General features: G+C 50.4%; 2 protein-coding genes across 13 annotated transcripts in view; one reads left to right on the forward strand and one right to left on the reverse strand.

Annotated features, from left to right (window-relative positions):
* Positions 1-1,589, reverse strand: part of PML (PML nuclear body scaffold) — a 44,503-nt gene extending 42,914 nt beyond the window's left edge. For all 8 annotated transcript variants that reach the window (XM_030875010.3, XM_060294006.1, XM_030875014.2 and 5 more), the window contains exon 1: positions 1,359-1,589. In XM_030875010.3, coding sequence (XP_030730870.1) covers positions 1,359-1,487 — 129 coding nt within the window. In that variant the 5' untranslated portion in view covers positions 1,488-1,589. The remainder of the gene's footprint in view (positions 1-1,358) is intronic.
* Positions 1,590-4,022: 2,433 nt separating this feature from the next.
* Positions 4,023-22,207, forward strand: STOML1 (stomatin like 1). Of its 5 annotated transcripts, XM_060294009.1 has the most exons (8): positions 4,023-4,274; positions 5,876-5,982; positions 7,044-7,193; positions 7,474-7,677; positions 10,710-10,905; positions 11,373-11,585; positions 18,749-18,869; positions 21,350-22,207. In XM_060294009.1, exons 1-7 carry the CDS (start codon positions 4,142-4,144, stop codon positions 18,823-18,825), a joined length of 1,080 nt encoding a protein of 359 aa, XP_060149992.1. In that variant the 5' UTR covers positions 4,023-4,141; the 3' UTR covers positions 18,826-18,869; positions 21,350-22,207. The 5 variants fall into 5 exon arrangements, with proteins under 5 accessions (XP_060149992.1, XP_030730879.2, XP_030730880.2 ...); XM_030875019.2 differs by lacking the exons at positions 18,749-18,869; positions 21,350-22,207 and adding an exon at positions 12,114-13,040; XM_030875020.2 differs by lacking the exons at positions 18,749-18,869; positions 21,350-22,207 and adding an exon at positions 12,114-13,040 and having other exon boundaries at positions 11,376-11,585.
* Positions 22,208-23,712: the final 1,505 nt, after the last annotated feature.

A 23,712-nucleotide genomic window follows, 5' to 3' on the forward strand; every position in this document is an offset into this window, starting at 1 on the left:
GAACTACCATATGATCCAACAATTCCACACCTAGATATATACCCAAAAGAACTGAAAACAAGTACCCAGATCCTTCTACACTCATTATTCTGTACACAGCATTATTCACAATAGCCAAAAGGTGGAAACGACCCAAGTGTCCATCAACAGATGAATGGATAAACAAAATGTGGTATATACACACAATGGAATATTATTCAGCCTTAAAAAGGAAATTCTGACACATGCTACAACATGAATGAACCTTGAAGACATTATGCTAAGTAAGATCATGCAGAGACAAAGGGGCAAATATTGTAGGAATCCACTTATAGGAAATATCTAGACTAGGCAAATTCACAGAGAAAGTAGATTAGAGGTTACCAGCCACTGGGGGAAGAGGGGAATGACGAGCTATTGCTTAAAGGGTACAGACTTTGTTTGGATAAAAAAATTCTGTAAATAGACAGTGGTGAGGGCTATACAACATTGTGAATGTATTTAATGCCACGGAATTGTGTACACTTAGAAATGGAGAAAACATACATAATATATATATTTGATAACATTTTACCACAAGAAAAGTGCTTAATACAGTACCTGGCCCATGAGAAATATTCACAAATCTTAACTAGTATTGTTAATATTATTCTGAGGTGTAAATGCAAATAATGAAAGTTACTGCAATATGGTGTTATTTGTACTTTCATGAAGGACAGTAAAAAGGGCCTGGAAGAACATAGAGCAACTGATCTAAGTAGTTCCTTTGGGGGTCGGGGGTGGCTAGGGAGTTTGTGCAGGAGAAGACTAATAAACCCCTTGGGGATGGGGGTTAGGGGAGCAGGGTGCTCCAAGAAAAGGATCCAAGAAGTTTCCTAAAGGAGAGGCCACAGGAACTCTGAGGCCTTAGCCAAGGCAAGACACCTCTCTCCCACTTTCTGATCTGGGAACTAGGGTTCTTGTTTTTCCACACCTGGGACATGTTGGGGGTTCCCAGGCCGGTGCAATATGGCTACTACTCTCCCTAACAGGTGGTCCTTCGTCTGAGGCAGGGGACGTCTGAGGCAGGGGATAAGAGGCAGGTCCCAGCGTGGGGGCGGAAGAGTCCGGTCCGGGGTGCCACTGACCCTCAGCATCTTACCCCCCTGCTCGTGGAGAATCGCAGCCCAGAGAGGCCCCCCCACTTACTTATCCTCATCCCATTTTCTACTTTCCGTGACCGCTACCCCAAACCGAGAAGGTCAGGACCTCATGCCTGGTCTTCCTTCTTTGTGTCACTCTTTAAGGTGCTTGGCCAAGTTCCCCTGTCCCTCCCCACATCTCCCCCAACCAAAATCAACAAAGCCTGAACCCCATCTCCCCAAACGCAATACTAGTACCTCTGTGGGGCTGTGGCTGTGCTCGTGGCCTTCGGAGAGGGACTCCGGGGGAGGCATGGTGGGGGCGTGGGGCAGTGCGGGGTCCTGCTGGGGCCCCGGAGATCCGGCGAGTTTAGGCTCCTGCTGCATGGAATCCAGCGCAGTTTCGATTCTCGGTTTTGATGCTGAAGGGCGGGAGAAGCTGAACCAGAGGCTTGCGGCTGACGTCTGAGCTCCCGAAGCGTCCGAAAGGGGAGGGGCCCCCAAGCGTCCGCCTCCCGAGAGGAAGTGAGACACTAGCTGTGGGCGGTTCTAGGGGCGGAGAAGTAGACTGTGGGTTCTGAAGACTCGCCTCGAGCAGGGAGGAGGGAGAGGGAGGAGAGGGGTAGACGCACAGCTGGACAGTGTCAGAGCTGACCGGGAAGGAGGCAGCCCCCGCCCTCGGTTTTGAAACATTCATTCATCTCACACTGGCATAGCTTTGTGCCAGCCCTCAGCTGGGAGCCGGAGACGCAGAGGTGAGCCACACGTGGCTCCTACTTTGGAAGAACCCCAGATCTAATGGAGGAGCAGGCCGCCAAAAGGAGATTTTCACACAGTATTGAGACTGGCTGGAAAGGAGATCCCTCAGCTGGGACATGAAGGAATGGTGGGAATTCGCCAGGGATTCAGAAATTGGAGGGACACTTTAAGCAGAGGGAACAGCACATGCAAAGGCATGGAGGTTTGAAACAGGAGAGGTTGTTTAGAAACTAGTTTTGAGAAAAAACAACTAGTTTTCAGTTTCAGTTTTGGTTATTTTCAGATTTAAGAGGGGACCCATGAGTAATGTTGACCCAGGAGTGCGCTGGGGCAAGGTGATAGCTAAGCAGATGGACAAGTACTGTGGGCGACAGTCGGTGAAGGGTTTGGAAACGAGGAACAACATGATCTGTAGTGTATATTGGGACAGTCATTCTGACAACCTAGGGGCAGATGGCCTGGTCTAGGATAGTGGCCGTGGGATGTGGGGAGAGACCAGTGTCAGAGACACTAGGAGGACACTGAGTGGAGATGAGGGGAACAAGACGATGCCTTGTGTGACAGTTGGAAGGGCTGGTGAATCTGAGGCAGTAGGGAGTGGGGAGGGAATGGGAAGAGCTGGTGGGCAGGTATGAGAAGAGTGAGGAGAGACGCAGAGGTTAAGAATCCTCCTGCCAATGCAGGGGACAGGGGTTCGAGCCCTGGTCTGGGAAGATCCCACATGCCACGGAGCAGCTAAGCCCATGTGCCACAACTACTAAAGCCCGCGCCTAGAGCCTGTGCTCTGGAACAAGAGAAGCCACCGCAATGAGAAGCTGGCGCACTGCAACGAAGAGTAGCCCCCACTCACCGCAACTAGAGAAAGCCCGTGCACAGCAACAAAGACCCAACGCAGCCAAAAATAAATAAATAAATATATTTATTAAAAAAAAAAAAATGAGAGAGCAAGTTAGCTCTTGGCCAAAGGAGAAGCCCAGCTCCAAGCTGGTGAGGGGAGAAAGCACAACTCCAGGTGGCATCACTGGGCCAATACCCCTGTCTTCAAACTTCAAAGCATCCCAGTCATTGTGCTGACTCCCGTGTACCCATTTTGTGCTCAGTTCCAGTCCGGGACAGACTAGAGGGATAGTGATGGGGCCTATCTCTTGTAAAGTTTATAGTCTGGGGTGGGGGTGGGGGGATGCGGGGAGAACTAACTTCCCAGGGACAGTGCAAAGCCTCAGGAGCCTACCCTACCCTGCAGCTTGATCAGTGCCTCCAGAGGTTTAGAATCAGGCCATCAAACCAGTAAAAGCCAAAGATGGTAAGCAGCCATCTGCAGAAGGGACCTGGAAGTGGACTGAGGCGCCTGAGGGCTGGCATGTGTGAGACAAGGAAAGCTTTATTAATTTCTTTGCCCGCTTTGGAAGACAGCCTGCCCAACACCTTGTTGGAAATGAATGCTTCTCAGAGTAAATTCACCATTTGCATTTGGGTTTTCTCAAGCCATGGAGAGACAAGTTACCTCTGGGTACCTGGATCAAGGGGCATGCTGCTTCTGCAACTGCGAGACTGAGGATCTCACCTCTGTGATGCTCTGGAGGGCTGCCCTGGGTTAGCACTGTGCAATCCCCTCCTTCCTTACTCTGCCATGCTCCCTGAGGTTTGCACATGAAATTTCTTTCTTTTTGTGCCCAAGTTCAGGCCCTCCTGCCCCACCTTGACCCACAATGATCTGGCTACTCCTTCATTCAACAGATAAGCACTGAGATCCACTCTTTGCCAGGCCCTGCTTGCTGGGCTGAGGGGACACAAACAGGAATAATTTGTTTATCATGCCTTGGAGAAAACCTAATTCCATATAAGGGCAACCTTCCCAAAATCCGTCCCTAGTTTTTGAGTTCGTGCTGAGAAGGCTGGTAGCATTTCCTTGCTTCTGGAGAAGATTCAGCTCCTGAATCTTACAAAGTTGAGCCCCTTACAAAGCTCAACTTCTCTTCCTGCTCCTTTTCTAAGGCCTAGTGGGAGCAGGGTGTAGGAGGACGGACTCCTGCGGGCTTCCAGGAACACAGACTACCCTCCCTCCCTGCCCCGCGGCCGCATTTCGGTCCTCCCAGCGCAGGGGGCGCTGTGCGACGGTGAGAGCCGAGCCCGTCCTGCCTCCTCCTTCTGCGCCAGGGCCACCGCCCATGGCCGCGCAGGCGAAACCGGGAACGGCGACCAGCAGGGGTGGGGCGGTGTAGCGGCCGGCTGGTCAGGCTGCGTACAGTGCTGGGGCGCGGGGCGTACCCCCGTTAGGAGTCATGCTCGGCAGGTCTGGGTACCGAGCGCTGCCCTTGGGGGACTTTGACCGTTTCCAGCAGTCGAGCTTAGGCTTCCTGGGCTCGCAGAAGGGTTGCTTGTCCCCGGAGCCGGGCGGCGTGGGGCCTGGGGCCGGTGAGTGGCCGCCCAGCACAGCGGACCTGGGAGAGATCGGCTGGCAATCCTGGGCCCGAACCCTCTGCCTCTCGGGAGTCAGCCGGTCTTGCGCGCTCACATCCTTACAGGAGGGACCGAGAGGGGGTCTCCACAATGTGGAGAAGGGCTTGCATCAGGCGCTGGGATGCTACTGCTAATCCAGCCCTCCTAGGGCCACGGGGCTGCAGCACCACAGGTCTCTCATCTTCCAAGAAGCGTCGCCCCACCTCGTTTCTCCTCGGCTTTTATCAGCCCAGAGATTTCAGGTTTCCATTTTGCCTAGAAAGAAACTAAGGTCTAGGCATAGGAGGTCACCAGCATGCCAAGGGCACTTGGCTGCAGAGAAATGGCAGAATCTTCACCTCAGGGGGCACCTCTAGACTCCCTAAGCTTGAGCATGTCCCTGTTCCCTGGTGAAGATGTGCAGGCCCTCAGGTGCCTGTCATGTCTTCCGGGCCCTGTCTTGATCCAAATCCTTGAGTAATTCCCTTGGCCCATAGGCCAGATCCCACATGCCACAGCCTAACAACCAAAACCCCAGAGGATGTGGCCCCTATGTGATCCTCCTCTAATGACAGATGCCCCTATCCAAGGGTTCCTTTCCTGCAGGGGCCACATGGGTCAGAACGAGGCAGGAAAGGAGATTTAGCATTCTGGGGCCCAGAGAGCCCGGAAGTACAGGGTTCCTGGAAGTGTGGAGCCGAGGCTCCTGTCTGCTCTCTGTTCAGGGTTGGGAGAGGAAAGAGAGCAGAAAATAACCTCTCCCAGATTCTGGGGTTTTCTCAGCTTTCACTCCCATTCTGGGCTTCTGGTTCACGGGGGAAGGGACCTGTGGTTCAAATGAATCTCATTTTCCTAGCTCTCCGTCCCCCACCTCTCACCTGAAGCTGCTTCAAGCGAGGCATGGCCCAGAGGGCATTAAAGGGGGGTGAAGAATTGTGAACTAGGAAAGAACATCTTTGCCCTCATCTCTGGCATCTGTTGAAGAGCAATTGATGCTTTATCCCTTTAAGCTAAGGTCCAGTGATGCCACCCTCACCAGATAGCCTTAGGCTGTCTCCAAAAGGACTCCTTGAAAGCACACTTCTGGGGCTGATAGTAGAGGTGTTATGCCAGCAGCATTCAGTTCAACCCAGCATGTGCTTACAGATGCCCAGGTACTCCTGGCTTTGCCAGCTATGGGAGGCAATATAAATCAGACAAAAGGATTGACTCCTGCTCAGCCCAGTGAGGAGAGCATCATGTGATTGGCTTCTCAATTCCAATGACTACTGTCTCGCAGAGAATAGGCCTTGTGAGGGTGGGACTTGGGACAGATTTGTTTTGGTGTATGGGAGGAAGGAACAGTCCTTAACTAGCACCTGCCCAAAGATATGGGAGTAGTATTAGGTTCTTAGGGCACGGCACTAAAGTGGAGTGAAGAACTGTGAGCTTGGAAAGAACATCTTAGCCCTGAAAAGGAAGGAGCCACTGAAAGGGGAGGTGGGCAAAAGGTACACTTGCCTGAGTTCACCCAGCCAGCAGCTGTCCTGCCAGACCCAGTCGGCATTCCTTGACTACCTCTGCTCTCTTGTCCCCAGATGCACCTCAGAGCTGGCCTTCCTGCCTCTGCCATGGCCTCATCAGTTTCCTGGGGTTCTTGCTGCTGCTGATCACCTTCCCCATTTCTGGTTGGTTTGCCCTGAAGGTAAGGCTGGCTGGATCAGCCCCCAGAATGGTTGGGCCATGTGGAGAGCTTTGGCATTGGTGGGTGAATTCCCCATCCTCTGCCCCCTTCCCTCAAATATCACAGCTCTGTGAAATGGGCTGGAAAATAATTGTTCATTCTCACCTTTCAGATGAGGAAACTGAAGCTCAGACTTGTCCAAAGTCATACTGGGAGCCAGTAAGTGGCAGAAACAAGTCTTCCCAAACTCCCAAGTTTGGGGGTCTGAACACTGGCTTTAAGGTGCACACAAATATCTTCCTCCCTTTGGGTTAGGCTAAATTAGAAATGAAAAACACTCAACCTGGCCCAGCAGGTGATGAGTAATAGGAATTTCAGGCCTCGTTTTCAACAAGGGATGGTGCAGATGGGAAAGGATGAACTAGAGTTGAGGATTGCACCTAAAAGCTGCAGTGAAGGTGGAAGCCTACCCTCGTGTGGCCCCAGGCAACAGCCAGTGTCTCTAGAAAGCTTGGGGTTTGGTGTGATCTCGAAGGGAGTCCTTAGAAGGTCCTAAATCCTAGTCCCCAAACTGCCACTGAAACAAGTATTATGTGACCTTGGGCAAGTCACTGCCTCTCTAAGACTTCATTTCTCAATTTGGACATATTTCCTTGTTTGAGGATTCCAGGAACCTGAAGTTGGCAAAGCCCTTTGCTCGGGGCTGCTATTAGAGCAGCCCAGCTTTTCCCTTAACTAAGACAGGGCAGACAGTTTCCTGGTTTGAGTCATGTCTAGCTTCAGATCACACAGGTGAAAGGTTTCACTGAGGATCAAGTCAATACAGTATGGCAGTTGAGGGCGTGGCTTTTGGAGTCATTCAGAACTGCGTTCAGATCTCGTGTGTTTCACTTGGGGGCTTTGTGATTTTTGAGCACGTCAGTTAACCTCTCAGAGCTTTGTTTTTTTCATCGGAAGACAGAGCTCAGGATACCTGACACTGAACAAGGCCAGAGGGAGAGAGGAGAGGGAGGGACCTGGGGAGACATCATTGCCAGCAGCAGCTCAGTGCTTTCAAGCCTTTTCCTTGCTGCTGTGGACAGATCGTGCCCACCTATGAGCGCATGGTCGTGTTTCGACTGGGCCGGATCCGCACCCCTCAAGGACCCGGTATGGTTCTGCTCCTGCCCTTCATTGACTCCTTTCAGAGGGTGGATCTGAGGACACGAGCCTTCAGTGTCCCTCCTTGCAAGGTGAGGGGCTTCTTGGCTCCTGTGGACAGAGGGAGTGGGGGCTTATGCTGGGTGTATTGGCCTGTGAGTAGCCATTAGGGGTGAGGAATGAGGAAGATACCAGAAAAAGGGGGAGGGGGCTGGGAGGACAGCCTTGATCCATATACCTAAGCCCACGCACTTGGGGATACCATTTTGCTCCTGAGGAGCTAGTGACCAGGCGAGTGGGTCAGGTTGGGTGGTCTCAGTGGGCCTGGCCTCCCTGCGCCCCCAGCCCCTCTTTCATGGCCTCCCCCAACAGTTGGCCTCTAAGGATGGGGCTGTGCTGTCTGTGGGGGCTGACGTCCAGTTCCGCATCTGGGACCCGGTACTGTCGGTGATGACAGTGAAGGACCTGAACACAGCCACACGCATGACGGCCCAGAACGCCATGACCAAGGCTCTGCTCAAGAGGCCTCTGCGGGAGATCCAGATGGAGAAGCCCAAGATCAGCGACCAGCTCCTGGTAGGCAGCTCCACACAGGGCAGGGTTCGGGGCTGGCATCTCAGCCCAGCTCTGCCTGCCAGGGCACTTTAGCAGAGCAGCAGATCGCTCTGGGCCTCAGTTTGCCTTATGTCCCAAGAGTGTAACAACTTTTGAAGAGTCAGTGGTCTGGGTGGGACTGTGAGTCGAGGAACAGAAGATGGCACCGTAGCGATCTTAGGCAAATCTATCCCTGAGAGGTGAAGGGGCTGGGACAGGGGAGTGGCCTGACAGAAATTCTTGGGTCCTGCCCCGACTGCCTGAGGTTTCACTCTTCACTGCTCTGCAGGCATTGCCATGAAAACACTGGGCCTCAGGGGCACTCGGCCCCTCATGGGGCAGGCAGGTGGGTGAAAGGAGCAGGGGCCTTCCTGGCCTAGTCACCTTCAGGGGAATTCCATGCTCCCCAAGGCAGCATGTGCATTTTTGTGGGTTTGTGTTCTTTGTTCTGAAGAGAACAAAGGGACGTGAGGACATTTGGGCCTTTTTCCTGCCTCTTCTCTGAGTGTGAGCAGTTACCCTGGAATTCACCTCAGATCCCTCCTGTGACAAGATGGGGTTGAAATACATGTGTGAAGGCGTGTCCCCTGCTCCTCACGTTCACCTTGTGCTTTCTCCCATGTCCTGGCAGGGGACCGTGGGTGAAGTTTCCCCTCGTTCCCCTAAGATCTGCTTTCCCCAGGGTTAGAGGACAGGAAGGGGAGTGGGGTAATGCCAGTCCTGGAGGTCGCAGTCCCTTCAGGAAATAAATCAACTGGGTGAAATTCCCAAGAGGAGCTCTCACATGCATAGCATTTTGCCTGGCTCGGTGTATCTCTGCTTTACATTTTGCTGCAAAGGCTGGTATTATTGTTTTATTTTGGAGGAAGGAAACTAAGGCTCAGAAATTATTTGACTTGCCCCTTAGACCTGTGGTCAGGGCAGAGCTGGCCCAGAGCCAGGTCACCTCCCCCCAGCCCCCAATCCAGTGCTCAGTCCTATACAACTCAGATCACAATTTGATAATTTTTTTTCATGAAACCACATTCCGTTTTGATCTACCTTTAGGAAGAGAAAATTGCTGTCGGCCTTGTTGCACATGGCTTTGGTGCAGCAAAGCCAAGAGAGGCCATCTGAGGGAGTGAGTCCCATACCAGGACATTAGAGTCATGTAGGGCCATTGCCCAGATTGAGTTGGCTCCTGGTAAAGTGGGGTCATTGCCTGGCTAAAATGAAATCTCCGGAAATCCAGCACACCTCCCTAAGGCCCGTTTCAGGCATACGTTTCTCATTCTCACCGCGCCCCTGCTTCTGCGTACTTTTCCTCTAGAGGGATTGCACGCTCCCCACCTCTCACTTGCTGGGCCCTCCTTAGCTGCTCCAGGCCAGCCACTTCACCCCTCACTGCCCCAGCCCAGCCTCCCCCATTGCCACCCCACCCGTCCCTCTGCCACAGGCCTTGCCTCTTAATCCTCAGGAGAAAACACTCTAGGGTGAGAACTCTTTCAGCTTCCTCCAGCATCACCCCTTCAAACTCATCTACATCTGTGCTGTTTCCCTGTCTCACTGGAAGCATCTGCTTCCTCTGCACCAGGCAGTGCTCTGGGCTCAGGACTCGGCTCCCTCCCTCAGTTCAGCCTCTTCTTGCCTTTTTGTGAGGACACATATTTTCCCTTTGTCCCAGACCCCCTCTAGCTCTTAACCCCTCTCTCCCCTTTCCTTCCTCCCCTCCTGTCCTTCATCTAGGCTCCCCCCACGCTCCTAAGACTGACGTCACTGCCGACCTCATGGTGACCTCCCTCTTGCTAGCACAGGGGCACTTCTCAGTTCTTCCCTTACTTCACCTGGAGGCAGCCTTTGACTCCATGGACCCATCCTTCCATTATTCTTGGATCCTCTGCTTCCATTATTCCACACTCCTGGTTACTCCCTGTTCTTCTGCCCTTCTGTTTCCAGGTTTCCCTCAGTGGTCTCTTCTCACCTGTGACCTCCCAGGAGAGCTTACCCACCTGGGGCTTTCTGCTAACTCTAGACACTAATTATTCTCAACACTCCGATCCAGTCCCACTCTGCCCTGCTTCCTGGCCCCACTTATCCAATTGCGGTTGGCCGTCCCGTAGACACCTCAAGCTTAACGTGTTTAAAAAGTCACCATTCCTTCCCTACCCACCCCCAAATCTGTGTCTTCCTCTGTGTATGCTCTCTGGATAAACGCCCGCGTTCCTGATCCGTGCAGGCAGCCATACTAGAAACGTGGCTCCTCACCGCCCTCCTTGTTTTCGCACATCCGGGCAGCCGATAAGTCCAGCGGTTCTATTTCTCTAGTGTCCTTCTGTAGCTTAATAGAGTTTACAGAGTTGTGCCCCTCCCCTGGTGGGTCTCGGCTCACAGCCGCCTCTCTGCCTGACACCGCATCTGCATCACTTTTGCCTGCGGTTTGAAACAATGTCCTAGCTGGTCTCCATGCCTCTACTCTTAGCCCCTCCAATCCAGTGTCCACACGGCAGCCAAGAGAATCTTTGCAACAAGCAAAACTGCTCTGTCCCTTGCCTGCTAAACTCATCTCCAGGACTCCTTGTGCCTCAGAATAGATCCAAGTGAGCGGGAGCAGCCTCCTCTGAGCCCTCGGCTGTCTCTGGTGTCCCAGGCCACAACTGAGGGTCCAGCTAAATGGAACTGTGGTTCCTCACGGTTCCCCGAGCATTCGAGGTGCTCCTTTCTGCATTTTTGCACCTGCTCTTCCCATTGCCTGGAAGGGCCCTCCTTTGATGCCCCTTCACCTGGATGATTCCTCCTTCTCCTGGCATCACCCCCTCCTCCTTCTCCTGGCATCGCCCCACACCCTCTCCTGATTGCTCACTACCAGCTGCCCACAGCTGGGTTGTAATTGCCCTCTGCCTCCGTCCCAGGCTGGGAACTTCTCAAGGGCAGGCCTGGTGCCTCATGTGCCACCATGGCCATACCAGCCTGCCTAAAGAACGTGCTCTGGAAAGGTTTGTTGAATGAGTGCCATTTCTCCCCACACCATCCTGCAGCTGGAGATCAACGACGTGACCAGGGCCTGGGGGCTGGAGGTGGACCGCGTGGAGCTGGCAGTGGAGGCCGTGCTCCAGCTGCCCCAGGACAGTCCAGCTGGGCCCAGCCTGGACAGCACCCTGCAGCAGCTGGCCCTCCACTTCCTGGGAGGAGGCATGTCTTCAGTGGCAGGAGGTGCCCCACTCCCCGAGCCAGGTAAGGAGCCTCGGGGAAAGAGTGAGGGTGGTCCCCGGGGCGCTCAGCTTGGTGTCCAGCACAGACTGAACTTTGCTACTTGTTCCCTTAACCAAGCAGCTTGTGCAGTGCACACCCCGCCCAGCTGTTCAGGCCACCCCGATTCTAGAGCTGACCAGAGCTAAGGCAGTGAGAAGAGTCCAGGTGTCTGAGTGTGTGGAGGCCTTTGGGAGCCTCCATGGGAGGAAGCAACAGCATCCAGCAAAGAGTTTTGGATTCAAGGCCGGAGTAGCTTAGAAATGGCATTTGGGGTTATGGCTCAAATCTCAAGGGCAGCTTCTTAGGAAACTGAGGAGGAAACTGAACGTGGGCCTGAAGAGGGTGTAAGACGGAACTGCCGCGAAGGTACGGAGGCCACACGTTGACCTTGGCAGCACGTTGACCTCCTTCTCTCTGCCTCCCTCCCCAATCCCTTCGGCCGCCCCCAGCAGATACCTTGGATATGGTGAACGAGGTTGAGCCGTCTGCCCCTCATGGTGGTGCCGGGTCCAGCCCCAAGCAGCCTGTGGCCGAGGGGCTGCTGATGGCTCTGAAGCCCTTCCTGTCTGAGGCCCTGGTCAGCCAGGTCGGGGCCTGCTACCAGTTCAATGTCGCCCTGCCCAGTGGCACCCAGAGCATCTACTTCTTGGACCTCACTACAGGTGCAGCTGCCCTCCCTGCTGTCTTCCTTCCACCTGGGTTGCTCGTAGCCCCGACCACCCACGGTCCTTTTTCAGACTGGGCCCTGCTCCTGCCCCCAGTTTAGGGCAAACCCATAGCAGTCAGGGGCTCCGATGCCATTTGCAGACAGTGACTACCCAGGCCTCGGTCTCCCTGCCCTGTCCTCGTCAGCAGGACAACTCAGATGGCCGAGCTTCCTGTGCCAGGCGCCCCACACACGTTGTGGTCCTGTTCACGGCAGGCTCAGCGCGGAGCATGTTTTGTGCGTTATCCCACCTACTTCTCATCATCAGCGTGTGATTTAGGGATTATCCTCGTCATCCCCATTTCACCAGTTTGGAAACTGAGGCTCTGAGCGGTCACACAGCCAATGGGACTTGAACCCAGGGTATTAGAATTTGAACGCTTAACCACTCTTTCCACCCCTCCCAGTGGGACATGCTAACCTCTTCTACCCCCTGCAGCATAGTCGTCCCCCTACTAATGCTCAGTTTTCTTTCTCCCCACAGGGCAAGGGAGGGTGGGGCATGGGGTGCCTGATGCCATCCCTGATGTGGTGGTGGAGATGGCCGAGGAGGACCTGCAGGCCCTGTTGTGCAGGGAGCTGCGGCCCCTGGGGGCCTACATGAGCGGGCGGCTGAAGGTGAAGGGCGACCTGGCCGTGGCCATGAAGCTGGAGGCTGTCCTCAGGGCCCTGAAGTAGCAGGTTTGGCTGACTGTCCATAGCCCAGCCCCGAGCCTGGCACCAAGCCAGGGGGGCATCTTGGAGGAGGAGTCATTGACACTGCACCTTGGATTGTTGAGGCCCTGAGAAGTTTCAGGCCCAGCAAGAGCCAAGGAGTGGAGGCTGGGAGACCCTGGAGACTGGGAAAGGCCGAGTCAGGCGGCCCTGCCCTTCTCATCCACAGTGGTTCTCTGGACAAGCCTTTGCTGATCCTGGTCCCCTGCCGCGTACCCGGTCTGAGCTGGGTGCACAGCGCGATGACAGGAGAGCCAGGCCTGCTGTGCTGTGCTGCCTGCCTGACTGGAGAGCCAGGGCTGACAGAAACAGCCTGATAGCAGCTGGCTTGGTCCCAGTGTGAGGGAGCAATGCCTGCAGCTCGGGCTCCAAGCTCCAGAAGCGGCTCAGAGAGGCTGGAGGAGGGAGAGGGGCGGCGGCCCCGAGAAGAGGCCCCTGCGGTGGGAGGGGTCTGGGGATCGGCTGGGTCTGCCCTGCTGATTGCAGTCCAGGCCCAGGCTGGGGGGATGGGGACAGGAAAGAGTGGGGCTGGCTGCTCCCCGGCTCTGCTCTTGAAGACGTCTGTCTTGACTCGTCTCCCAGCTCTGTCTTGCATGCCTGACAGACTGGAGCCCGGGGCAGCATGAAGGAGAGCCCTGCTGTTGCTTTGCTTTCCGGAGGTTTGAAAACCTCAAATAAATGTGATGTTTACAATGTATTTGGAGAGAAATAGGGGTAATGGAGGTGGGTCGGAGGGTCTCTGAGGTGATGCCCCTGCTGCCGGACCGGGGCCCAGGCCCTGAAGGGTGACACAAGCCCTGACAGTGCTCTTCGATCACCCACAGTTCCACTTCCTGCCAAGGGCCTCAAAGCAGGCAGCAGCAGGGCACTCTGTTTCCCTTTATAGTCAGGGTAGAGGTTTGGCAGGAAAGAGGGGGTGTGGGTGTGACAGAGCTGGTCTGGCAAACAACCTAATGAAGGCAGGGCTGGGGGCTCGTATCACATTCAAGAGAGGGGTAGGAGCTGCTATCAGCTGCCCCTCCTGTTATACCCCTGGTCACTGTTTCCCTACTGTTCTGGCCCAAACCTCAGGGACCCCAGAGAAGGGGGGCCTTAGACATCTCAGGTTCTGAGAAATGATGAATCTCACATCCTGGAGAGACTTGTTAAAAAAAAACAAAAAAAACACAGAAATTTGAGGCTCCTCTTTGAGGCGCAGCCTCTGGCTGCGATCTGGCACCAGGCCTTCCCCCTCAGGGCCCTCTCCAGCTGCCTTGGCACCAGGCTCCATCCAGTTTGCCCTTTTGTTCCTGCCAGTGCCCGCCTTGGCCTCTTGTAGAGGTAGACCAGCGTAGACCAAACCACCATTGGGTTCAGGTTTCAGCCCCAGGGCCCCTTCCTGGAGGGCCAGAGCCCCAGGTTGCTGCCCCTGCTCTGTCCCTCTCTCCACTCCTGGAGGCCGCCCAGCCAGGGCTGCCTGTTCAAAAGCCTTCCCTCCAATCCCCACCGGCCACACTCCCGCTGCCCGTGAGCCCTGGTGGGGCATGATCTTCTCTGCTTGGCCTGGGCTCCCCCTCTACTTTGGCGCTGTCGTTGTGCCTATTCCCCACTGTGTCTGTCACTGTTCTTGTGTAAGTGCCTGCCCTCCCTGCTGGACCATGAGCTACATGCCCGAGCCATCCATCACTGTTCCCTCCATTGTTACTGCACACAGTGCCCCAGGGGGAAGAGGGGAAACCCCACGCATCTTCCTCATGAAAGCTTAAGGGAAACCAAAACTCAGATCTTCTTTGTGGCTGTTGGAGGATCAGCATCACAGGGGAAACAAACTTTTCTAGATGTCTGTGTGGGTGGAGAGCAAAGCCTGCTGCCAGCCGTTAATACCCTCCTGTCCAGGGGAACTCATTCCTTGGGGAGGCCAGCACTCCAGGAAAGGGAGCCCACAGGTTCAAGGCCTCTGGTTTCGGAGGACCCAGCAGACTTTGTAGTCCCCAGTGGGTGGACGAGGGGCACCTAATGGGGCCAGGGTGTGGGGAGGGAGGGAGAAGGGTGTCCATCAAAGAAGGCTTCCTGAGGAGATGTTGCCTGAGACTCACAGCTACATGGAGATGAGAGAAGAAAGGAAATGGGGGGAAAGACATTCGGTAGAGGGGGAAAGTCCCTGTGAGAGCACAGGAAGAGGTAGTGGGCACCTCCGATTTGGGAAACTGGAACCTAAAGTCTGAAGGGGGATGTATGCAGGGATTTTGGGGGGACTGACGCTGTGCCAGGTATGCCCCTGTACTGCACGGGCACTTCCTATATTTGTTTTCCTCAAGATAACCTGATGAATAGTGATAAAGAGTTATATTATTATGCTATATTGATATATAATGTATTATTCTGATGTTATTTTAAAATAAGTATTTAATTTTGAATAGAGAGTTTTAAAAAGGCATGCTATGAAAATTGTCCCTCACACTCCTGATTCCATCCACATATTTTCCAACAGGTATCCCATGGTATTAGTTTCTTGGTTATTCTTCCAGAAGTTGAGGTTTAAAAAAAATACATTTACAAGAAAATCCAAATATATTATTCTCTGGACGGGGGTTGCTTGTTTTTTGTTTTTTTTTACAGAAATGGCAGCATAGCAAATACAATGTTGATTTGTTCCCTTAACCTTACAGTTGAGGAGCTTTCCGTATTAGCACACCTAGATTTTCCCTATTCAGTTTTGTAGTTACATAGGATTCCATTGAACGGGCGTATCATAGTTTATTTAACCTGGTTTGCATTGATGGACATTCAGATTTTTTGTGTGTGTTTTGCTATTTCAAACAATCTTGCAGTAATAATCTTTCACATACGCTATTTCACCTGTGGTTGAAGTTCATCTGTGGGATAAAGTCCTAGAAAGGAAATTGCTAGGTCAAAGCATTTCTAATTTAATATTGCCCAAATGCCTTCTCTGGGGGTTATTCTAATTTACGCTCCCATTATCAGTGAGTGAGAGTCTGTTTTTCCTCATAGCCATGCCAACACAACGTGTTTTTAAACTTTTGGATTTTTTGACAGTCTAGTAAGTGAAAAATTGCATCTCAGTATAATTTTTTAAAGTTGTTCAATTGCTTATTGCTTTTTAAGACTTGGATTTTCAGTCCCAGCAAAAGCAAAGGGTTTTTGCTGGCTTTCTCCAGCGTTTACTTTTTAAAGTATGATATGATAAAAATGCACCCGTTTTAAATGTGCTTGATGTGTTTTGACAAATGTGAACACCGTGTAACCACCAGCCACCGTAATCAAGATATAGAACATTTCGATCAACTCACGTAGCTCCCTTGTGTCCCTTCCCATTCAAACCTCGCTGTCCCCGCCCCCGCCCCCCCCAGGTCCAGGTCACCACTGGTCTGCTTTCTGTAACTCTGATTAAATTTCATTTTTCTAGAGTTTCATACAAGTGAAACTATACCGTGTGTACCCTTCTCTGTCTAGCTTCTTTCCCTCTAGTGTTTTTGAATCATCTGTGTTATCATGTGTATTTGTAGTTTGTTCTTTTTTATTTTTAGTGATATTCTGTTGTATGGATAGATGTGTACAATTTATATATTCATCTGTTCATGGACATTTGAGTAGTTTTCAGTTTTGATTATCAGACCTCCTCTGAACATCTGTCTGTGTACAAGTCTTCGTACGGATATATGTTTTCATTTGGGTAAATACTCAGGAGTAGAATTTCTGGGTCAAGAAACTAACAAACCAATTCCAAGATAGTCGTGCCAACACTTGGTGCTGTCAGTCTTTTTCACTGGGTGTGACTGATGACTTTGAGCCTCCTTTGTGCTTATTAGGCATATGTCTTCTTTTGTGAAGTGTCTGTCCAATATTTTTTCTCACTTTAAAAAATGGCTTATTTATCTTATCAGTATAGATTCGTATTAGCTTTAAGACTTCCTAGTAAATCCTGGATACATGTTTTTTAGCACATATTTGGAATATTTTCTCTCAGTCTGTAGCTTGCCTTTCTAACTTCTTAGTGCTTTATCTTGAAAAGCAGTAGATTTTAATTTTGATAAAGTCCAGTCTACAACTTTTTTTTAATCCAGTTTTTTTCCCTAAATTTATTTATTTTTGGCTGCGTTGGGTCTTCATCGGTGCGCGTGGGCTCTCTCTCGTTGCGGCGAGTGGGGGCTTCTCTTGTTGCAGTGCACGGGCTCTAGGTGCGCAAGCTTCAGTAGCTGTGGCTCGCAGGCTCTAGAGTGCAGGCTCAGTAGTTGTGGCACACGGGCTTAGTTGCTCTGCGGCATGTGAGATCTTCCCAGACCAGGGCTCGAACCTGTGTCCCCTGCATTGGCAGGCGGATTCTTAACCACTGCGCCACCAGGGAAGCCCTATAACTTTTCAATGGTTAGACGTTTTGTGTCATTTCCTGGATGTCTTTGCTCATCTTTGCTCACGGTCTTGAAGATTTTCCCCTATGTTTTCTTCTAAAGTCTAAAAGTTTATAGATTCAGCTATTACTTTTAGGCTTGTGATCCATTTTGAGTTACTTTTTGTGTATGGTATGAGATAAAAGGCTGAGGTGTTCCCCCCCCCGCCCTTCCCCCCATGGATATCCAATTATTCTAGCACTTCTTGTTGAAAAGATATATTTTCCCCATTGAATTACCTCAAAACTTAAACTTTTTCATTTCTTTTATTTTGTGTGAAGTTGAATATTTTGTAATATGTTTAAGAGCCATTGTGTTTCTTTTTCTGTGAACTGTTATTTCATCTACTTTGTCCATTTTTTTAGTGTTGGTTGTTTCTAGTTTTGTTTTTACACCTGGGAGCTCTTTAAATGCTAGGGAGATTAGCTGTTTTTTATATGAGTTGTAAAAATTTTTTAACCCAATTTGTTGTTTGTATTTTGACTTTGCTTATACTTTTCCATGAAATTTGACAAATGTATTTGAAATGACATATATTTTATTTTATGGCTTTTAGGTTTTAAGTCATAAGAAGAACTTCCATTCTGAGATCATAAAGGAATTCCATGTACTCCCATTATTTTATTTTTTACATGTAGCTGTTTGACCCACTCGGGATTTAAATGAGCATAAAATATAGAACCACATTTTTTTTTCAATGTCATGTATTTCTGTTTGTCTTGGGGTCCCTATCTGGGTTTTCTGTTGTGTTCCACTGGACTAATGTTTTTTCATGCACTGGGGCCACATGGTTTTAATGATTGAGGCTTCATAAAATGTTTAATATCTGTAAGATTAATTCTTTTTAATACTTCTTAAGAAATTCTTCCTGGGAATTCCCTGGTGGTCCAGTGTTTAGGACTCTGTGCTTTCACTGCAGAGTGCGTGGGTTCAATCCCTGGTAGGGGAAGTAAGATCCTGCAAGCCGCGCAGCCCGGCCAAATTAAAAAAGAAAAGAGAAGAGAAAGAAAAAAAAAAATTCTTCCTGCCTGTTCTTCTTCTTCTTTTGTTTTTTTAAAAATAAACTTTAGAATTACCCAGTCTAGTTAAAATAAGTTGTTTATATCTTTATTGAGATCGTGTTAAATGTGTGAAGTAACTCAGAAAATTGCATCTTTATGACACTGACTCTTCCTATCTGTGAACTTGGCATGTTTTTATGTCTTTTTTTAAATGTTCTTCAGAAGTTTTACAGTGTTCATATTGGTCTTGAACATTTCTCACCAAGCTTATTCCCAGGTACTTTACCTTTTCTGATACTATTACTATAAGTAAGGTCTTTCCTTTCATTATATTATCTGATCAGAATGCAATTTACTGCTCTGTAGGAATTCTGTATGGTACTAACTTAATTCTTACCTTACCAGCTGTATTGTTATTCATAGTACTTCATCTTCAGTATACAATCACCTGCAAACGTCGCCTCATTTCAGGGCTTTAAAATGCTTTCCCTTGTGTAATTGCATTGGTTAGCACAGAGGTGGGTAATTTTAAGGTGGAAGTGAGAGGGTATTATGCTGAGGGGAAAGATCCAGTAGGGAGAGAGAAAGGGAGACTCTAGAGGAAGAGACGGGAATGGTATCCTGAGCCCTGATGGAGGGATTAGCTGTGGACGAAGACTGACACCTCCCTCAACCCTGGAGAAAGAAGGGAGGAAATAAGGATGGGGGCAAACCCCACCCCTCCCCCCACGCACAGCCTAGCACATGGGGACGGGGTGGGGTAGGGGTGCGGCTCTGGGATGTTTATTAACTGTAACAATTTCAAGGGAAAGAAGTGCTAGTGGTAAAATCTTAGTCATTGGGTCATTCACACAGGCCTCGCAGGGTTAGCCTTTCGGTGGGGCCTCCAAGCCAAAAACCATGAAATGAGAGTGTTGAGGGGGTGGGGACTTGGGGAGATTTGCGTGTTGGAGGGGTAGCTGGAAGGAGAAGTTTTCTGGCTCATCGTGGTGAGTGGTTCTTGATTCCCATCCTAGGCCAAGTGGAGTCCAGCTCCCCAGCCAGGACAGCAAGTCGTTTAGTGATGGCCACAGGCCAATGTCTTCAAGACTGACAAAGAGAAACTGGGAGTGCGAGGTGATCCTAGAAGGTGGCCAGGTAAGGACAGTCCTGTGGAACTAGGGTGCAGAGCTGGAAGGGAGCAGGAGATGATTGGTCCACAGATGGGAAGACCAAGGCCCAGAGAAAGCCTTCGCAGAGGGATTGTGGCATGGCTGGGCCCAGAACCTATGTCTCATACCTCCTAGCCCATGACTCTTCCTCTACGTCAGTGGGGGCCATGGTGCAGTGGGAATGGCTTAGAATAAAGGGGGTGTCAAGATCCTGGGGCTTTGTGTTGCTCTGCTAAGCCCTACTCCACTGTATGGGGATGGGTGTGGACTGTGTAGGGGTAGACAGAGAGGGGCACGTTCCCCATCTGCTGCCCCAGATTCTCTGCCACTCAGCCAGGAGAGAGGCTGGAAAGAGAAAGAGGAAAGGAGAGAAGATGGGGAAAGAACAGAGAGGAACGGGAGGGGCAAGGAGAGGGAGGAGGCTGAGGATAAAAGGGACCTGCCCACCACAGTCCTCTGCTGGGAGCCTCTTCCCCTGGACTGTGCTGTCATTGACTTTCCAGAGCCTGGCACAGTGTCTGCCATATAATGGGCACCAGCAACTGGTTTTTATTTCTTAATAGTTATTTCTCTTTTTTTCCTTTAATTTTTTTTGCGCATCGGGTCTTAGTTGAGGCACGTGTGATCTTTCGTTGTGGCGCGGGCTCTTCGCTGTGGCGCATGGGCTACTCTTTAGTTGTGGCGCGTGGGTTTTCTCTCTCCAGTTGTGGCACACAGGCTCCAGGGCGCTGTAGATTGCGGCCTGCGGGCTCAGTCAGTATTTGCCGCGCCTGGGCTTAGTTGCCCCGCAGCATGTGAGATCTTAGTTCCCCGACCAGGGATTGAACTGCGTCTCCTGCATTGGAAGGCAGATTCTTAACCACTGGATGACCAGGGAAGTCCCAGCAGCTGGTTTTTAAAATGGACTTGTTGAATAAGATGAAGCAGCATTAGATTTACCGAGGAAGATGGAGGTAGAGAGAGACAGATAGAGGACAGAGGGAGACAGGTGGGGATAGGGAGAGAGGAGAGACGGAGGGAGAGATGGAGGGAGAGACTGAGGGAGAGGGAAAGATAGAGACAGACAGAGGGAGGCTGGAAGATGAACAAGGAGAGACAAAACAACAGGGAGACAGGGACAGCAAGAGGAAGTAGGAGCCAAACCACTGTGCCTGGCACAGGGCCCAGAACAGGGCCCTGAGAGTCACCCCTGAGGAGCAGAAGATGCTTGTGAGGAGGACACTCAAGTGGTCTCCCGGGCGCTCGTCCTCCTGGTCTGAGTCTCCGCTCCTTGAAGGGAGCCCACAGAAACCCAGTCATGCGCTTGTGGCACCATCTTGTGGCAGTTTGGGAGATGGCTGGTTTTCTCTTTCCAGATGTGCTTTCAAGGGCTGGGAAGGATCTTGGGGACAGAGGAGTTGCCACTGTGGAGAAAAAGTGCAGAGCAGAACCAGAGCCTGAGGTGCAGGCCTAGGAGATGCTCACCTTGCCTGCTGGTTCCCATACACATACACACATCCCTGTGTGCACCCAGGCCCAGAGCGGGCTGAGCGGTGATGGGGTGAGGGACAGGCAAGTGCGAGAATTTGGCCAGGAGAATTGGGGGAGGTTGACCAGAGTAACCAGGAAACTGCAGATCATGGAGCTAAATCTGCAAAATGGGGCTAATTATATCAAAGGCCATTTTAAGACCTTCCTAGGGTAAGGTGCTATTAGTTTTGGAGATTCCTCCCCCAAATCAATTATTAAAATGCACAGAATTGCTACATTAAATATATTACTGTAAAATAATATGAAGTGATTTTCGTAAGTTTGCCTTGGAAATTATTTGGCTAAGAGTAATTCATTCACAGTATAATTATCTGCAAGTTCTCAGCACTCCGTGGGCATTCGTTTGCATTCTGGAAGTCCTTGCAGAGTTTTAAAAAATCTAATCTACAAATTAGTTTCAAATAGAATGAAATTCTTATGAACACTACATTTAATGATTAAAGAAATTGGCACAGAATTAATGACATAAATTAACAATTGATGACAGTTTGTAGACATTTGATTAAACATTTATTCATTTGGGTTATTCTGTAGTTTTTGTATTTTGGAGTCAGACTTTTCTCAGGTTTTAATCATTTATGTAGGTTCCTGAGAAGCTCTGGAACTCTGGGCACTGTGTCCCTTGGGACTACCTTACCTGAACAATTAAATGGCCCTGATAATACCTACCCTGTACGAGAGCTATAAAGAATAACAATGGGATAATATATGAAAGCATTAAGCACAATGCCCAGTAAACTCCAAGCACCCAATAAGAATTAGCAGATGTCATTCAATGTATCTGCACACACGCATAATCCCCTATTCTTTTAATCATTCATTCTAAAAAGTTGTATTGGGCACTCACTCTGTGCTGGACAAGGCAATGTCATAGGTGTTGGAATGGTAGTGAATGAATAAACTAAGATGCCTATCCTTGTGGAATTTACATTCTAGTTTGGAGAGCCAGACATGAACAACAAGCATTAAGAATAAGAAAGGACATGGGTACCGCACGAGGGCCTGCTCATCCGGAACGGATTTTTACACCCATGCTGATCGGGATACTGGGCTGGGAAGAACTGCAAACAGCCTCGATTATCCAAACTCAGCTTTGGCACCTTAAAAACCGAGTCTGCGACTCAGGCACAGAGGATGAAGGTTTCACAGGGCAGCTTATGTTGATACCAGCTCCTCTGATCACTGCCCCTTCGCCTAAATATACATTATTTTTTTAAAAAAGTCATACAGTATGTTAGAAGGCCACCGGTGCCTTGAGAGAGGGCCTGGCATGTTTTGGAACAGCACGGAGGCCAGTGTGCCTGGAGTGGAGAGCGGGGGAGAGTGGGAGATGAGGCTACAGGTGAAAATGGGGCCAGTTCATGTGGAGCCTTGTAGCCATTGTAAGGACTCTGTGCAGTGGGATGCTGCTGGAGAGTTCTAGGAGAGGAACTGACTGTACAAACAGACAAGGGCCAGACCACATATAAAAACAACTCTGATCCTCAACCTGCAGCAACCTGCCAGGAAACCAACCCCTCATATGCAACAGTCAGCCCCGAAAGCCAGCCTGCCGGAAGTCAGACTCGCAGGAAGCCAGCCTGCTATCTCGAGTGACGATCCAGGAAGCAAAACAATAACTTCCGTAACAATCAGCCCCCAGTGGTCAGGACTTGATTAATAACTCACAGCTTCACTAATTTTTGTCCCTGCTTCCAACTTGGGACCAACCAGAGAAAGCCAAATATGCATCCCTAACCAATCACATAGGCTGCCCCCTTCTGGTCAGCCCGCCTCCAGCTCCCGGGGCTCGCAGCACCCCCCCCCCCCCCCCCCCCCCCCCCCCCCGGTCAGGGCACACCCGAAGCCTTCCCTGTTTTCCACTATAGAGCTTTCCACTTCTCTGCCTGTCTTTGAGTCTCTGCCAAAACAGAGCCATAGTGGCTGACTCCCTTGCAAGCTCTGAAAAAAATAGAGACCCATTAAGAGGCCGTTGTAATAATCCAGGCAAGAGATGATAGTGGCTTGGACCAGGCTGGCAGTAGGGCAGGCGATTAGAAGGGGTTGGATTATAGTTATGCATATTTTATTATTTTTCTTTTGAAATTATAGATTCACTAGCAGTTGCAAAGAAATGCACAGAGAAGTCCCATGTGCCCCACTCCCAGCCATCCTAGCATCTCATATAACCACAGAACCGCATCAAAACCAAGGAACTGACATTGGCATAATCAATCGAGTTTACTCAGATTTCACTGGTTATACGTGCATTTATTTGTGTGTGTGTGTGTGTGTGTAGCTCTACACAATTTTGTCATGTGTGTAGCCTGGAATAACCAGCACAGCAATCAAGATGCTCGATGGTACCATCACCATGAGATCCCTGGTGTCACCCCTTTATAGCCACACCCCTCCTTCCTGTTCCTAACCCTGGCAGCCACTGATCTGCACTCTATCTCTGTGATTATGTTACTCAGGATTGTTGCATAAATGGCATCACGCGGTATGTATTCTTTTGAGGTTGGCTTTTTCACTCAGCACAATTCCCTGGAGATGCATCCTAGGTGTTGCCTGTGTCAGCAGTTCACCCCTTTATTGCCGAGTGCTATTCTGTGGTGTGGATGCACCACAGTTGGTTTCACCTTTGCCCCTCTGAAGGACGTCTGGGTAATTTCCAGGTTTGGACTATTACAGGTAAAGCTGCTGTGAACAATTGTGTACAAGTTCCTCCATGAAAATAAGTCTTCATTTCTCTGGCATATGGCTGGGCCCTTGTTAAGTCTGTTTTTAGTTTTGAACTGGGTATATTTTAAGGATAGAGCCAAAGGATCGCCTGATAGATTGGATGTGGGCGTGAGAGAAAAAGAGAGGGGTGGTTTGAAATGGGCTAATGCACTTAGTGCTGGAACATAGTAAGGGCTCAGTAAATGTCAGTCAGCTACACAAGTGACAGCAAATACAACCCAAACCGTGGGGAAATAAAAAAACTCATGAGATATACGCCACAAATGTCGCCCGAGAAAGCGTTAGGAATCACTCAGAGGGCACTTAGTGTACAGAAACCCCTTTGATTATTTGCACGTAGAAGTGAAAGAGAGGAGTTTCGCTTCCTCTTAGGATGTCGAAAGCCACAAGAAAATGTTACTCCCATTCTGACAAGAAGAAGAAGAAGAAGACAGGTAATATGCAAAATTTTTTAAACCCATCAGAGAACTGAGGTTGTCACAGACAACCAAGAGAACTGAATTCCAAAGAGCCCCAGGGTTTTGCCTTGGGGAGAGCACGTATGGGGGTGGGGAGTTTTCCCCACCTCCCAGCTC

The sequence above is a fragment of the Globicephala melas genome, chromosome 2 (genome assembly GCF_963455315.2).
Source record: "Globicephala melas chromosome 2, mGloMel1.2, whole genome shotgun sequence".
In the NCBI taxonomy this organism is placed as follows: Eukaryota; Metazoa; Chordata; class Mammalia; order Artiodactyla; family Delphinidae; genus Globicephala; species Globicephala melas.